At 37.0% G+C, this 14615-nt stretch overlaps 2 protein-coding genes across 4 annotated transcripts; both read left to right on the top strand.

Annotated features, from left to right (window-relative positions):
- Positions 1-1398: 1398 nt before the first annotated feature.
- Positions 1399-6572, top strand: LOC135639501 (PI-PLC X domain-containing protein At5g67130-like). 2 transcript variants are annotated; one of them, XM_065153269.1, is made up of 8 exons: positions 1399-1581; positions 1649-1762; positions 1859-1996; positions 3886-3984; positions 4059-4362; positions 4458-4681; positions 4777-4854; positions 6317-6572. In XM_065153269.1, exons 1-8 carry the CDS (start codon positions 1504-1506, stop codon positions 6491-6493), a joined length of 1212 nt encoding a protein of 403 aa, XP_065009341.1. In that variant the 5' UTR covers positions 1399-1503; the 3' UTR covers positions 6494-6572. The 2 variants fall into 2 exon arrangements, with proteins under 2 accessions (XP_065009341.1, XP_065009342.1); XM_065153270.1 differs by lacking the exon at positions 3886-3984 and having other exon boundaries at positions 1400-1581.
- A 321-nt stretch (positions 6573-6893) lies between these two features.
- LOC135639500 (ribonucleoside-diphosphate reductase large subunit) lies at positions 6894-12815 on the top strand. 2 transcript variants are annotated; one of them, XM_065153268.1, is made up of 18 exons: positions 6894-7043; positions 7142-7474; positions 7564-7625; positions 7724-7811; positions 8132-8395; positions 8483-8723; positions 8811-8887; positions 9776-9946; positions 10031-10123; positions 10196-10345; positions 10455-10541; positions 10628-10792; positions 10878-10997; positions 11360-11562; positions 11634-11783; positions 11864-12011; positions 12139-12222; positions 12338-12815. In XM_065153268.1, the coding sequence occupies exons 2-18, from the start codon at positions 7247-7249 to the stop codon at positions 12437-12439; spliced, it is 2433 nt and encodes an 810-aa protein (XP_065009340.1). In that variant the 5' UTR covers positions 6894-7043; positions 7142-7246; the 3' UTR covers positions 12440-12815. The 2 variants fall into 2 exon arrangements, with proteins under 2 accessions (XP_065009340.1, XP_065009339.1); XM_065153267.1 differs by having other exon boundaries at positions 6951-7474.
- Positions 12816-14615: the final 1800 nt, after the last annotated feature.

The following is a 14615-nucleotide window of genomic DNA, read 5'->3' as shown; positions in this document are numbered from 1 at the left end:
GACCTCGCGCAAGAGTTAATCATTGCAACCCTACTCCATCATATGGTATTTCCCCCTTTACTCGTAGCCTTTGCACGAACAAAACTAGTTTCCTTTATTATAATTCATACGTGGAAGTTAGATATCCTGTTCATTATGCATAGGGCCATCCACTTTCATTATACATGGCAATGGGGTTGCTCTCATTAATTTTGAACGAGTTGTAGACTATGGAATTTGCGTGAAAATAATGATAAATGAGATAAGTCGGATAAAAAAGATAATCGAATGATAATTAAAAAAGTATTATTTCAAAAACTTTTAAAGTAGTCGTACTTTACAAAAATCTATGAAAAATATTAAAAAGTATTTTTTAAAAGAATTCACCCTATAAAATATGATTTTTTTATTGTAATTTTTCGCAAAACAAAATGAGAACATGCGCAGTTAAAGTAGAAATTACTTTGGGCAGTGGGGTAGAGCCACTAAGTCACGTGATCTTACAATGCTCTGTCTTGAAGTCCTATAAAGTTGCCTTTTGTGAGGTTTGGCGGATGGCCTTACTATGATGAATGTGGCAGAAGCAGATCCGATGGATCTGACAATTTTCTTTTCTTGGACCAGCTTTAAAAAGATTAGCCTTTGATTCTTTTGTCGGAATATTAAGATGATGCAGGCTACCATTTACATCCATAACACTCTCTATCTTCTTGGTCGAGCTCGTGTTACTAGGATTAGATCCGATAGCAATATCTCGTTAATGGTGGAGGAATTGATGCCCACTTAGTTGTCAATTAAGATAGTTACATGTCAATATCTCGTTAGTACCTACCTACCAAATATTCTTCTCCTATTTTTTCGAGTCAGATAAATATATAGTAACATCAAAATATGTAATATTTTTAGTATTATCATATAAATTACAAAAAATATCAATGCAAATTAGAGCTAAAAAATTATTACAACTGACTAAGATTAACTATAGATATAGATCTATCTATGTCTAGGGATATATATATATATATGTATATATAGCAAAATCAACCCACAAAACCCCCATAATCAATTATGTTTTTGAATTTACTAATTAGCTCCCTTAAAATGGCAAAAAGATAATATTTATCGTCCTCTAACATGGTATTATTATAAGTTTTAATTGTGATTCTACCCAAACTAAATTACAAAATCTTCCGAGTTATTCAAACATAGAATAACCAATGAAATCTTATTCATATCATATTTACTTGTTATCTTTTAAATAATTGATGTAAGTTGGATAAACTTTATGATGAACTGTATTGCACAATCAACTTCAAAAAAATAAATCAAAATCAATTCAAAAAAATTGAAAGATTGATGTGAGCTCCACAATCTTTACGGTGTCACCGTCGCCCCTCAGCCGCACCGTTGTCGCGCTTGACTCGACCTCACCGCAACCCCCGTCCGTTCCTACTCCCCATATAAGTACTTCGGCTGCCTCTAATAGAAATCCCGTTCCAATCTCACGGCCGCAGAAGCGAAAAAATGGCCCTTCCCCCTTCCTCCTTCTTCCTCCTCCTCTTCCTCTCCGTCGGCTCGTCTCTTCTTTCATCTGCCGCCAAGGTATCACCTCTTTCTCTCTCTGTTGGGTGAGTATCGGTTTGTCATCTCCATTTCGATTCTGTTGCAGCTGGGGGAGGGGTGCTCGGCCAACCAGGACTGCGACGCCGGACTACGCTGCGACGGCTGCGATGGCGACCTTGGAGTTTGCGTGAGAATCCGGCCGTACGAACCGAGATCCAAGGTCCGCATTCGTCACTACCCGTTTTCGATCCGTAATTTGGGGCTTTGGGTGGGATGGTTTCGTTTCCGGGCTAATTTGGGACTGAAATGTGCGCAGGGGAAGGATCTGCCATTCAACAAGTACTCGTGGCTGACGACGCACAACTCCTTCGCCGATGCGGGGGCGCATTCCGCCACCGGCGCTACCCTTATCACCTTCACCAACCAGCATGACAACATCACTTCCCAGCTTAATGTACGCTTCCTCGCTCTCTCGCATGTTCACTTTTGCTTTCGAATTCTTTCCCCGGTGAGGCTTGTACGCCTCGCCGGACCTGTCGGGATCGTACACAATCCGCGGCCCTAGAAAGCCTCTCAAAACGTGCATAGTCGGCGTGAGTCCGAACTAGTTTGCCCCTTGAGACCCGCGGTCCCGCGCTCGTAGGACGGAACAGCGTCAAAGCTTATTCGGGTCTCATCATGGGCCAAGAGCGGGCTGGGGTGGTTCCAATAGTCCATCTTTCGTGAGAAAAATTGGGACGAGAAGCGCTTCTCGTGGCGCGAAGCCTAAAGTTTCGATCAAAGTTGGAAGGTGAAGACAAGAAAAGAAGGTCGACACGTTTCTCAGCGATTACCACTCGCCCACCTGCCCCGTCATTGGAGGCAATGATCACGGGACCCACTTGGTGGTGACCGTAGGAAACGTATTCCTGAGAAAGGAAGCGTGGGCTGCTTTAGAAGCGAAGAAGTCGGTCCAACTCGTTCCAACCTCTAGAAAAAGAGAGATTATTCTTTCTTTTCTTTTTTTTTGCTTTAAATCGTCGCATTGTTTTAATTATTCCAGCTTTCGCCAACCACTTTTGTTAATCCCAATCCCCGTGTGGACCTGATCGGAGAAGATGCGCTGATGCTGGGGTGATGATACGTTTAGTTTTTATCTATTAAGATGGAGAGTTGGTAGAACGCGGACTCAAAAAGTTACTGGACGAAGTCTGATGAGTCAAATCGATCATAAGAGTTTGTTAATATCACATTGTGACATGCATAATGTTTGGCTACGCAATCAAGAAGTAACACATGGTAGATGGAAAGGAAAACAAGTTTTTTGTTATTCCTAATCTGTAATATGCTTATATAAAATTTGCTTCAAATATTTATCATATTAGTTAAACTTTTATCATTTGTATATTTTGAAAACCATAAGCAAAGTTGTTAATTAGCTTGTTAAAATGGCAAAAAATAGATTATTTGATTTTTTTTAGGTTAGCCTATCAATTGATTTCAAAATACTAGGTTGTTAATTATTTCTTTCGTTAATGATTTAATATTTCATTTCTATAAAAATGTATATGATATTTATTTTTTATTCATCTGGTGTTTCTTTTTTCTTTTTTGTTTGTTTTTCTATGCATGGTGAAGTTTTTAAACCCTGGTTTAGTTGCATGTGTCACTAGTAAGGTCAATTCTTCTGCATTAGAAATAAAACACTTGAATATCACTTTAATTTCTTTTTGAGATTGATAAGATCCAATTGTCTGTCCACAATTTAGATGCAATTAGCCTAAGAGGCTCTTGTCATTCTAATGGGCCACCTAATATAGATGCAAATTATTTGTTTAGATGCATCAGAGAGTGCCACCAACTTTAGACAAATTAAACAAAATTAATGATTGTTTAGGCGGCTTACAAGTTGTTCTTTCTAAGATCTTATTCCTTTCCCAAAGCACAAAGATGCTAATGATGCCACTTGAATTTTAAAATCAATCGTTGACTCATCTGATAAGTTGGTAGAATAGATAATTGGAATTCTGTGCCAACTTTCTGCTCCAGTCTTGTTTTAAGCCATTACAACTCAGATTCCTTTGCTCTCTGAAATCATACTCATCCACACACAGAGATAAGATAGTTTTTTCTGTTTACTCTTTTTTAATCCACAAATAGATTTCATTGTGCAGCCCTAAAAATCACCTGGGTCCAATGTATTTGCAGAATCTTTTGTTAATTACAACCAGAGTAGAAGAAATTATGAAGGCAGCTGTCGTCTTGCTATATCATTTTTATTTGGAGATATATAATATGTATCATGAATCACCCATGGTTAATATATGCACATTCATGAGGACAGTATTTTTGATATTTTTACAGAATGGTGTTAGGGGTTTGATGCTGGATATGTATGACTTCAGAAATGATGTCTGGCTTTGCCACTCTACTGGTGGCCAATGTTATAACTTCACCGCATTTGTAAGCTTCTATATAGAGCTGATTCTCCTTAAGATCCCCCGACTGACTACTAATCCTGAATAGCTGTTTATCAGCAACCTGCCATCAATGTTCTCAAAGAAATTGAGACTTTCCTAGCAGCAAACCCTTCAGAGGTCATAACCATATTCATTGAAGATTATGTCAAATCCCCCAGTGGTCTCAGCAAGGTGTTCAATGCTTCAGGTCTCATGAAGTATTGGTTTCCGGTGGACCAGATGCCTAAGAATGGCAGTGACTGGCCTTTGCTAAGTAAAATGATCGACCAGAATCATCGTCTTCTGGTTTTCACATCTGTAGCTTCTAAGGAGGCTTCTGAGGGCATCGCCTATGAGTGGAACTATGTAGTTGAAAATCAATGTAAGAAGAGATTGCGATCCAACTTCTAGTATTGAGTGGTCATACACACATCAGATTATGCATTAATATTTCTCAATGTGTATTATGAGTTGCAGATGGAGATGAAGGAATGACTCCAGGTTCATGCCCCAGTCGAGCAGAGTCATCACCCATGAGCACCACATTGAAATCTCTTGTACTGATGAACTATTTCCGAACAAATCCTAGTGCGTCTTCTGCATGCCATAATAATTCGGCTCCTCTTCTTGGCATGCTTAAAACTTGTCATGGTTTGTCAGCCAACCGGTGGGCCAACTTCATAGCTGTTGATTTCTACATGGTAGTGTATATATTCTATTTTTCTGTGTTTTCGGTTTCCGCTGAACAGGGCACTCACTTTTGATTTGAAATTAACTTGCTTCATTCATGATGCAGAAAGGTGATGCGCCTGAGGCTGCAGATGTAGCAAATGGACACATGGTTTGTGGCTGTGATAATATTGCCTATTGCAAGGTGAGAATAACTTCCTATTGGATAAGTAGTCAAAGAAAAATATGTTCACATGGAACTGGAACTCATGATGAAATCAATACATATCATGACATGGAACTGGAACTGGAGCATGTAGTTTTTCATTTTTGACTTAGGCTTCTGGGAAGGTTTGATGCAGAAAAATATGACGGGCGCACAAGGGATCATACACCAATACATATAGCATAGGTTAACTTAGTTACTACATGAACCTAGATCTGTTCTCATTTAATTCCAATTACAATAGACCCTGATTATTTAATACTTTCAGGTAAATAATAAACAACCACGTATATCTATGACTTTGTGTAAACGTCTCTAAGGATGAAAAACCATTTAGCATGGCTGGTCAAATCATGCTAGATAGTATGGTAAATATGAATTGTGGATGGTTTTCAAACTTGCATTAGCATTTGAATAGATTAATACAATAAAAACATGAGGGTATAAATTCCCATGTGAATTGTAAGCGTGATTTAACTAGTAATATGCTAATTAACTTAGATGCATGACCATGGTATTAAGTAAATTTAAAAGCCAGTTAGCACGTACACCTATGACCTAACAACTATAAGTTTATCTATCTCCTGAATGAGGTCAATCCCTCCAGTGTTGTGTTGATTACAAGATTAGAGATTATTTTTGGATTAAAATTCATAACTTATTACCTAGATTTTCCCAACAATTGAATGAAGGCCAAGAGCAGGCTTTGTGAAATGAGTTTCTGTTCAATGGCATTTTGAGAACCTTGTGCGATTATATGACCATTTTGGCAGGAAAATTTTAGAAGATATAGGTTTGTGCTAGAACTAGAAAACATTAAGGTACCAGTTTGGCAACCTTTATCATTTTTTGTGCATTTCTTTGTGTCATTCACTTTAATAACAGTAACAAAATCATAAATTTTAACTATTTGAGATTGACTATATAGATCTTTTGTTGTGATTAAGGCATGTAAAGAGCCATATATGTTTGGTTAAATTTAAAATATTTAAATTTTTATTTATAATTTCTGTTAAAATCTTTTTAAATCTTCCTCTACCTTTCCTCTTCCTAATAATATTAATTATTATTATTTTTAACTATCATATCTATAGGTCTCTTAAACATATGCGTATATCATCTTAAATTATTTTTTTTTATTTTATCCTTTATCTAGATGATACCTAATTGTTCATGAATAAAAATATTTTTTTTCTTATTTTTTAGTAATTTCACACATTTATATCAATATTTTTATCTTAATAACATAAACTTTATATATATATATATATATATATATATATATTATATAGTGTTTTGGTAACTATACTATACGGTTGCAAAATTTAGAGATGCTTGACATTGGGATACATTCGGTAAATGTAAATAAACTCTAACAGATCCTAAACATTATGACACATTAGGGCTAATTTATATTTGAACATGTTAATGGGCTCTACAGGCTAATGCCACCTTTGGCACTTGTGCTCTGCCACGAAGGTCGTCACCTCCAAAGTCGTCACCAACAGCATCCACTTCAGCTGAGACATCCAATGCCTCTTCCGCTGGAAGATTCTCTATGTTGCTTAAGGTGGTTCCAATCACTATAATCGTGCTACTGGAGCTCATTTTATTTTGACCAGTTTGCAGTATGGGCTGCGTCGAGTTGTATGAACTTGAAGCCGATTCTTTGGTGTCGAGATTTGTTCTGTTCGCCATATTTTGTTCTTCTGTTTGCCTCTGAGTGTTCTTCCACCGGTCTTTATATTAATTGGTAGAGGATTTGTTTGGAACAAGATTGGAAGGCTTTTATAAGCTATTTATTTGCTTAGGTTCGGCATAATTAATAGTAATTCATCACGTATATATAAAGAAACAAAATTCTCCAGGATGGTTATTACTGGTGTTGAGCTGCGTCAAAAATGATGTTTTTAACTAGGAAAATTGTTTTGATCGTAATTCATTAAGTACGAAGCTTCATTCACCATTGCCGGCCTTTAAACCTCATAAGGTCTATAAAGCGGTGCCAAATAGGTTTGTTCGTCTTTAACGGGTTCAATAAAACCGCTCGGGCACACATAATTGGGTGCCTCAGGTCGCTTTCTCTCGTCCTCCCGAGTCAGCACGCGTTGGACTCCATCCTCGATACGCCCGCCAAAAAGGTTCGAAAATGCGGAACACGTAATGAGGTGAGACTCCCGTTGGCGCCAAAATTTTCCCATGACGATCCTTCTTCGAGAAGATGCCCATGGAGCCCTAATTCAAAATTTTCGGCCCACGGTAATAGTTTAAATCCGCAGCGCGTCGCTCGTCTCTGCTCGCGGTCGCATTCATCGCCCCGTTTCTCCCCCCTTCCATTTGTTCGACGAAAGTCCGCGCAGAAGGATCCGGGATGTACGTAGTGAAGCGGGACGGACGGCCCGAGGCCGTCCACTTCGACAAGATCACGGCGCGGCTTAAGAAGCTGAGTTACGGGCTCACCCAGGAGCACTGCGACCCGGTGCTCGTCGCCCAGAAGGTGTGTGCCGGCGTCTATAAGGGCGTCACCACCAGCCAGCTCGATGAGCTCGCCGCCGAGACCGCCGCCGCCATGACCGCCAATCACCCCGACTATGCCTCGGTATGCCCCGCCTTCGTCTTCTTTGATGCCCCATCTTTTCCCTTTGTTTTGGTTGGCGAGATTCATTTTTCTCTGTGGTTTTCTTATAGCTCGCTGCGAGGATCGTGGTCTCTAATTTGCATAAGAACACAAAGAAGTCCTTCTCCGAAACGTAAGTGAGTTTTGCTCTTTAGATTGTTTAGTTTCGGTTTTTGCTGTTCGTTACTAGCGACTTCTAAGGTTCCCGATTGGTGATGGATATGAATTCAGGATAAAGCTAATGTATCATCATTTCAATGAGAGATCTGGACAGGAGGCTCCGTTGATTGCTGATGATGTTTATGAGATAATCATGAAGGTAATTATTCGGTACCTTGGCGTGAGATGACACTATATATTTGCTTTGTCGGACTTAATTTTGTATTACTTGTGAAAATATTTTCTTAGCATATATTTGATGCATACACACAGTTCCTATATAAAATAGCTAATGCGACTACTAGGGGTAACAAACCATGCGGCTAAAACAATATACGTTATTCTATTATTATTATCTGGTCCTTTAAAAAAAAAAGGCATGGCTTTGATCTGATTGTAGTTCAAAATTTCCTACTTGGATTATTGTCTATTGTGAAGATGCAAGGTTGTATAAAAAATCCTCCAATTAAATCATTTCAGAATGCTGCTCGCTTGGACAGTGAGATAATTTATGATCGAGATTTTGACTATGACTACTTTGGATTTAAAACTCTGGAGAGGTCATATCTCTTGAAAGTATCTGGCATGGTAGTTGAGAGGCCACAACACATGCTGATGAGAGTAGCTGTTGGAATCCACAAAGATGACATCAAGTCTGTTATCAGAACTTACCATCTGATGTCTCAACGGTGGTTCACTCATGCTTCTCCCACCTTGTTTAATGCAGGCACCCCTAGGCCGCAGGTACCTGATACTAGGCTTGTTCTGTTCTTTTGCAAATTGCAATAGTTTATTCTTTTGTTTGCTTATATAGTTGATGTGTTTTGGCAGTTAAGTAGCTGTTTCTTGATATGCATGAAAGAAGATAGCATTGAGGGGATATATGATACGCTTAAGGAGTGTGCTATAATAAGCAAGTCAGCTGGAGGAATTGGTGTTTCTGTTCACAACATCCGAGCAACAGGCAGTTATATCCGTGGGACAAATGGAACATCTAATGGTATTGTTCCAATGCTAAGGGTGTTCAATGATACTGCTCGTTATGTTGATCAAGGAGGAGGCAAGAGAAAGGGTAATTTGGTTATGATTTTGGTTACTGTTATTTTCAGGTGATAATGTCCAATGTTTGAAATGCTGATCTTTGTTTAATACCTATTAGGTGCATTTGCCGTATATTTGGAACCTTGGCATGCTGATATGTATGAGTTCCTTGAGCTTAGAAAGAACCATGGAAAGGTAATTTTTTTCACTTGCTTAATGTTTTGATCACCTTTTGCATCTGCTTTCCTCTTTTATGTCATGTGATTTTTTTATCTATTTCTGACAAACAATTCAAATTGATTGCTTGTTGAGAAACACTCAGAGCTTCTCCAATGTGAGATGATGACAATTTAGAATGACAGTTTGATTAATGATAGCTTTCCCAAGAAGACTTCGTCTGATAACATTTAGAATGACAGTTTGATCAATGCTAGCTTTTCCAAGAATATTTCATCTACATTCATGTTTATCTATGGAATAAATTAGTGCATAAATATCATGTGTGCTTTCATATTTCTTTTTTAATCTCATAGAAAATTTAAAATGGTGCTAGTAGTGTATAGAATTCTTTTTTTTTTTTTTTTTTTAAAAGTTGTAAAATGTTGCAAAATTGGGTGGAAAACATGTCTTTCATCCATGTTATATTGTTGTTTAGAGTTTTTAGTTTCTTGGCAGCATTATTTCAAGGTCTTAAACCTTGGGCAAAAAACAGTTGCATCCTTAGTTTGTATTTGATGTAACAAGATTCTTTTTTGGTGGTTTCACTTTGTATGGAAGATTCAGTATATTTGGTTGGCAAGATGCATTCTTTTACTTCGATATATGTGAGTGATTAGAGATCATGCTTGTGAATTGAAGGTTACATAGCGGTTGTGCTCCTAATGGAAAAAGAGGATGACCATGGGTAATTTATTATATTCTCCAGCAATATGCTTTCATCCTCCAGATTGAATCTTGCTTCATCCTACTGTGATGAAAACATGTCCATCAGATTTCAGTAGTTAGATAAAGCTCAGACACTTGGAGTGATTTTCTGGAATGTATGTTTTCTTTTATGTAATTGTAAGTTCTTTTATTTTGCAGGAAGAGCATAGAGCTAGGGACCTGTTTTATGCCCTTTGGATTCCTGATCTCTTTATGGAAAGAGTTCAGAGTAATGGACAATGGTCATTGTTTTGCCCTAATGAAGCTCCGGGACTTGCTGATTGTTGGGGTGATGAATTTGAGAAACTCTACCTAAAATATGAGGATGAGGTAAGTCTGGCCTGCAAATAACAAATGCTTAAACAAGTTTTTAATTAATATTTGTAGTCATTCTCTTCCATTCATGTACTTTAGGGCAAGGCCAAGAAGGTTGTTGCAGCACAGAACCTTTGGTTTGAGATCCTTAAATCTCAGATTGAGACTGGAACACCGTATATGCTCTTCAAGGTATTAACTGTAATTATCATGCCCTTCAGAAATTTCTGAAGTCATGCTGATGACACCGTTACATGTATTCAGGATACTTGCAATAGGAAAAGTAATCAACAGAATCTTGGTACCATTAAGTCTTCAAACCTATGCACTGAGATTATTGAATACACAAGTCCTACTGAAACAGCCGTGTGCAACCTGGCATCCATTGCTTTACCACGGTTTGTCAGGGAGAAGGTGTGTTCTCATGGATCTTTGTTTTCCCTTTTAGCAAAGGATTCCCAAGTTAGCTATCAGACCATGACATGGGGTACCATTTCTCCTTTTTTAATGGATTTGCTTTCAGGGTGTCCCACTAGAGTCACATCCATCCAGGTTGGTTGGTAGTAGTGGATCAAAGAACAGATACTTTGATTTTGACAAGCTTGGTGAGGTAGGATTTTAATTGCCTCAATTTATGAAATACATGCACATTGTTTCAGAGTATTTCTAAATTAACATATATTCTTTTGTTTACAGGTTACTGCAATAATAACCGAGAATCTCAACAAAATAATTGATGTGAACTACTATCCAGTTGAAACTGCAAGGAGATCAAACCTACGACATAGGCCAATAGGAATTGGTGTTCAGGGTTTGGCTGACACTTTCATTTTACTTGGCATGCCTTTTGATTCACCTGAGGTAATTGCTGAGATCAAATATGTTCTCTAGTTCCTTTATTATTTTTGATATGGACTACCATGTTAATGATTAACTCTTTCTGTAGGCTCAGCAGCTGAACAAGGATATATTTGAGACCATATATTACCATGCTCTCAAGTCTTCTTCTGAAATTGCTATTAGCAGTGGTCCTTATGAGACTTATCAAGGAAGTCCAGTAAGCAAGGTTTGGTTCTGCTTCTGTTAATCCTTGTATCTTCATTTGTGTTGAGACACCATCTTTGTATTAAAGCTTTTTCTAAATAATGGTTGTTGCCATCCGCTCAAATTGCTTTATGTGCTTTCTTGGGTGTGATCAGGGTTGATTTGTGCATGTTATTATTGCTATTACCATATTTTCATAGCAGAAACACATGTTTTCAGTATGCCTTGAATGAACTGGAATGTTAGAATGTGTAACTCTGAAGAGGAATATGTTTTTGAGCTGTGTTCGTTTCTTAGGTGCTACATTTCAGCATAAATGTTTAGTTTATGCCTGTAATAATTATTCCGCATCCTTGGAAGAATGCTGATTGTATTGTTGCTCAGGGAATTCTCCAACCTGACATGTGGAATGTTACTCTTTCTGATCGATGGGATTGGGCTGCATTAAGGGAAATGATATCAAAGAATGGTGTCAGAAACTCTCTTCTTATTGCTCCTATGCCCACTGCTTCAACTAGTCAAATTCTTGGCAACAACGAGTGTTTTGAGCCATACACATCCAACATCTACAGTCGCAGAGTTTTAAGGTATGCTTTGGACATAATATCATTTTTGAAATGAATCAATCAACCTATATGATAACACTACTTTTTTTCAGTGGGGAATTCGTTGTGGTGAATAAACATCTCCTGCATGACTTGACTGAGATGGGTCTATGGTCACCTGCTCTCAAGAACAAGATAATTTATGAGGATGGTTCTGTTCTCAAGATTCCTGAAATTCCAGATAACTTAAAAGCAATTTACAAGTGAGACAATGCAAGCAAATAACTCATTCCTATTGTCTAAGATATTTTTCCTTGATCTAATATGTGTTTTGTGATTTTAGAACTGTTTGGGAGATTAAACAAAGGACTCTAGTTGACATGGCTGTTGATCGTGGGTGTTACATAGATCAGAGTCAGAGCCTTAATATCCACATGGACCAGCCAAATTTTGGGAAGCTAACATCGCTGCACTTCTATGCTTGGTCCAAGGTTTGATGCCTCTTTATTTTCAACTAGTAATCTTAAATATGCTTATTATCCACAATGACCTACAATGCATTTATTTCCTTGAATTGGAACACATGAGGTGTAATGCTCGTGGACCTTTTGAATGTAGGGTTTGAAAACTGGAATGTATTATTTGCGTTCTCGTGCTGCTGCGGATGCAATCAAGTTTACTGTGGACACTTCTTTGCTCCAAGTACGGTTTCTCTTTTGATTTCCTTTAGTTATATAAATCATTTGATTTCTTTGATTACTAAATTCCTATCGGTATATTTTCAAATTGGGTTTGGCTTTTCATTTGTGGAATGCAGAAAACAACTAAGCCGGTGGAGGATGATGATGTCGAAGCCAAAATGGCACAGGTTGTTTGTTCCTTGGAAAACCGTGAAGAGTGCATGGCATGTGGAAGTTAAGATGTAATATTCCAGCAGCAGATGTTTTCAGTCTCTAACTGAAACACCAGAAGCAGAAGCAGAAGCAGAAGCAGAAGCAGAAGCAGAAGCAGAAGCAGAAGCACCATGATGAAAAGTAAGATACTCATCTACAGCTTTGGGCTCTCCTGGTGTCACTTTAGGGTTGCTTGATGGGATCAAATGAAGGCTCATGTGTGTGTGTGTGTGTCTGTGTTTGTTTATTAGTGAATTTGGATGTGTTATTTGTTTAGAGCTACTATCTAATAGCTAATGTCTTGTTTGGATAGTTCTGCATAAACAAGATAGACCGACTCAGGTGCAAATGAAGGCTCATGTGTGTGTGTGTTTTAGTGAATTTGGATGTGTTATTTGTTTAGAGATACAATCTAATATCTAGTGTCTTGTTTGTATAGTTCTGCATAAACAAGATAAGACTGCCTCAGGTGCATATGATGGAATGCCACTGGTCCTTTAAATAGACTTGAAATTCTAGTCCTGTATCAATATGCTAATTATTGAATCCAAAGTCTTCTTCTCAGAATGAATTTCAGTCAGAGGAAGATATACTTCAACATGCAAGGGCTTTTTCTGTATATTCTTTTGAATTTGGTAAGATGAGTTTTGGTGGTCAACCTTGATATGATCAAATTGTTTTGCTCTGTTTGTTTGTTTTCCTTCTTGGTTTTTCAAGTGTTATCTTATTTGGAACTGGAAAATAAGTTTGATTAAAAAAAAAGTTTGCAAGGAATTCAGATTGCTTTATATAGTTTTTGTTTGGTTAGTATATTGTCATGTTAGGATTGATTGGATTGTGTGTCAATTGCGATAGGTGCTTTTAGTGTTTTTATTTTCTAGGCAGATATATCATGCAAAGGGATATTATGATTTGGTCGATTACATTAGGCACTATTGATGTTTCATTTTTTTTTGTTAAAGATAGATGCATAGTGAGGGACATTATGGTGTAGTCAATTGTATTAAGTGTTTTGGATGTTTTTTTTTATTATGTGTAGGGGATGTTTTGACCCGATTGATTACACTAAACATTTTTTATGTTTTACTCTTCTTCTTGATGAACACAACATGCATAAGAAAATGTTTTGGCATAATAGGTTTGGTGTATGTTGGATGAGATTAAGAGGTGATAAGAAGCTACAAGTGTGTTTGTTAAGATTCCTCTAATGATCAAATTAGTTTGTGTGTATTGTGGTAAAAAAAATCAGGAGTTCAAATGTTGGAATCCAATTTACTTAATTCATGATTAAAATCTGTATGTAAGGATTGCTTATTTAATATTTGTTTTGTAACCAAGGCCGATTACAAAATATTAAATACATTAATGATAAATTATTCTTTTAGATGTCATGTTGTTGTAACATTCTCAATTGATGTGTTATACTCCATTATTTCATGTATTCAATCTTCATGGATTGAAAATGATTGTCATATGATAATCTATATATTTGTTTTGTTATCATTCTCATATTTGATTCCCTTAGTATCAGGAAGAAAAAAATAACACATATAAAGTTGCTACAAGATTGAATTTTCTTTTGCTGCTCACGTATTTGTTTGTCAAAAGTTACCTTGGACAAGCTAACGTTGCTCTCAATATAGAACAAAAATCGTTTACTCAAAACACTTTTCTTCATGCTCATTATTATTCTAAATAGAATGGCTTAGCTAGCCAGCCTACCTTTACCAACAAAATATCTAATGAATCATACTAAAATGATATCATGTTGCCGTAGAGAATGCCCATGTGCTATCCTACCCTACCCAACCATATGTTAATTTAATGGCATGCACACCTACCAAAGTAGTCAACTACAACTGAATCTGGTTCATTCGGAATCAATCGAAACTAACAGCACTTATGATCACTAAATTTGACTCAACACCCTAATTTAAGCTTTGCAACAGTCTTAACTAAATATGAAAACAATACTATAAAGACGAGGTATTTATAGGAATTAATATGAGGTATTTTATATAAGATATATATATTTTATAATAATGCGAGAAAGAGAATTCATACATACAAGTTATTTTTATATGAATACAAACCTAAAACCTATGGTTTCAAGCAAAATAAAAAGGAGGGCATCAAAAGATTCTATACATGTATCATTTATTTGTGTATTTAATAAAGAAATAATAATCTATCATCCTCTAG

This window comes from Musa acuminata, chromosome BXJ3-6, assembly GCF_036884655.1.
Source record: "Musa acuminata AAA Group cultivar baxijiao chromosome BXJ3-6, Cavendish_Baxijiao_AAA, whole genome shotgun sequence".
NCBI lineage: Eukaryota > Viridiplantae > Streptophyta > Magnoliopsida > Zingiberales > Musaceae > Musa > Musa acuminata.
This window is presented reverse-complemented; position numbering and strand designations above follow the sequence as displayed.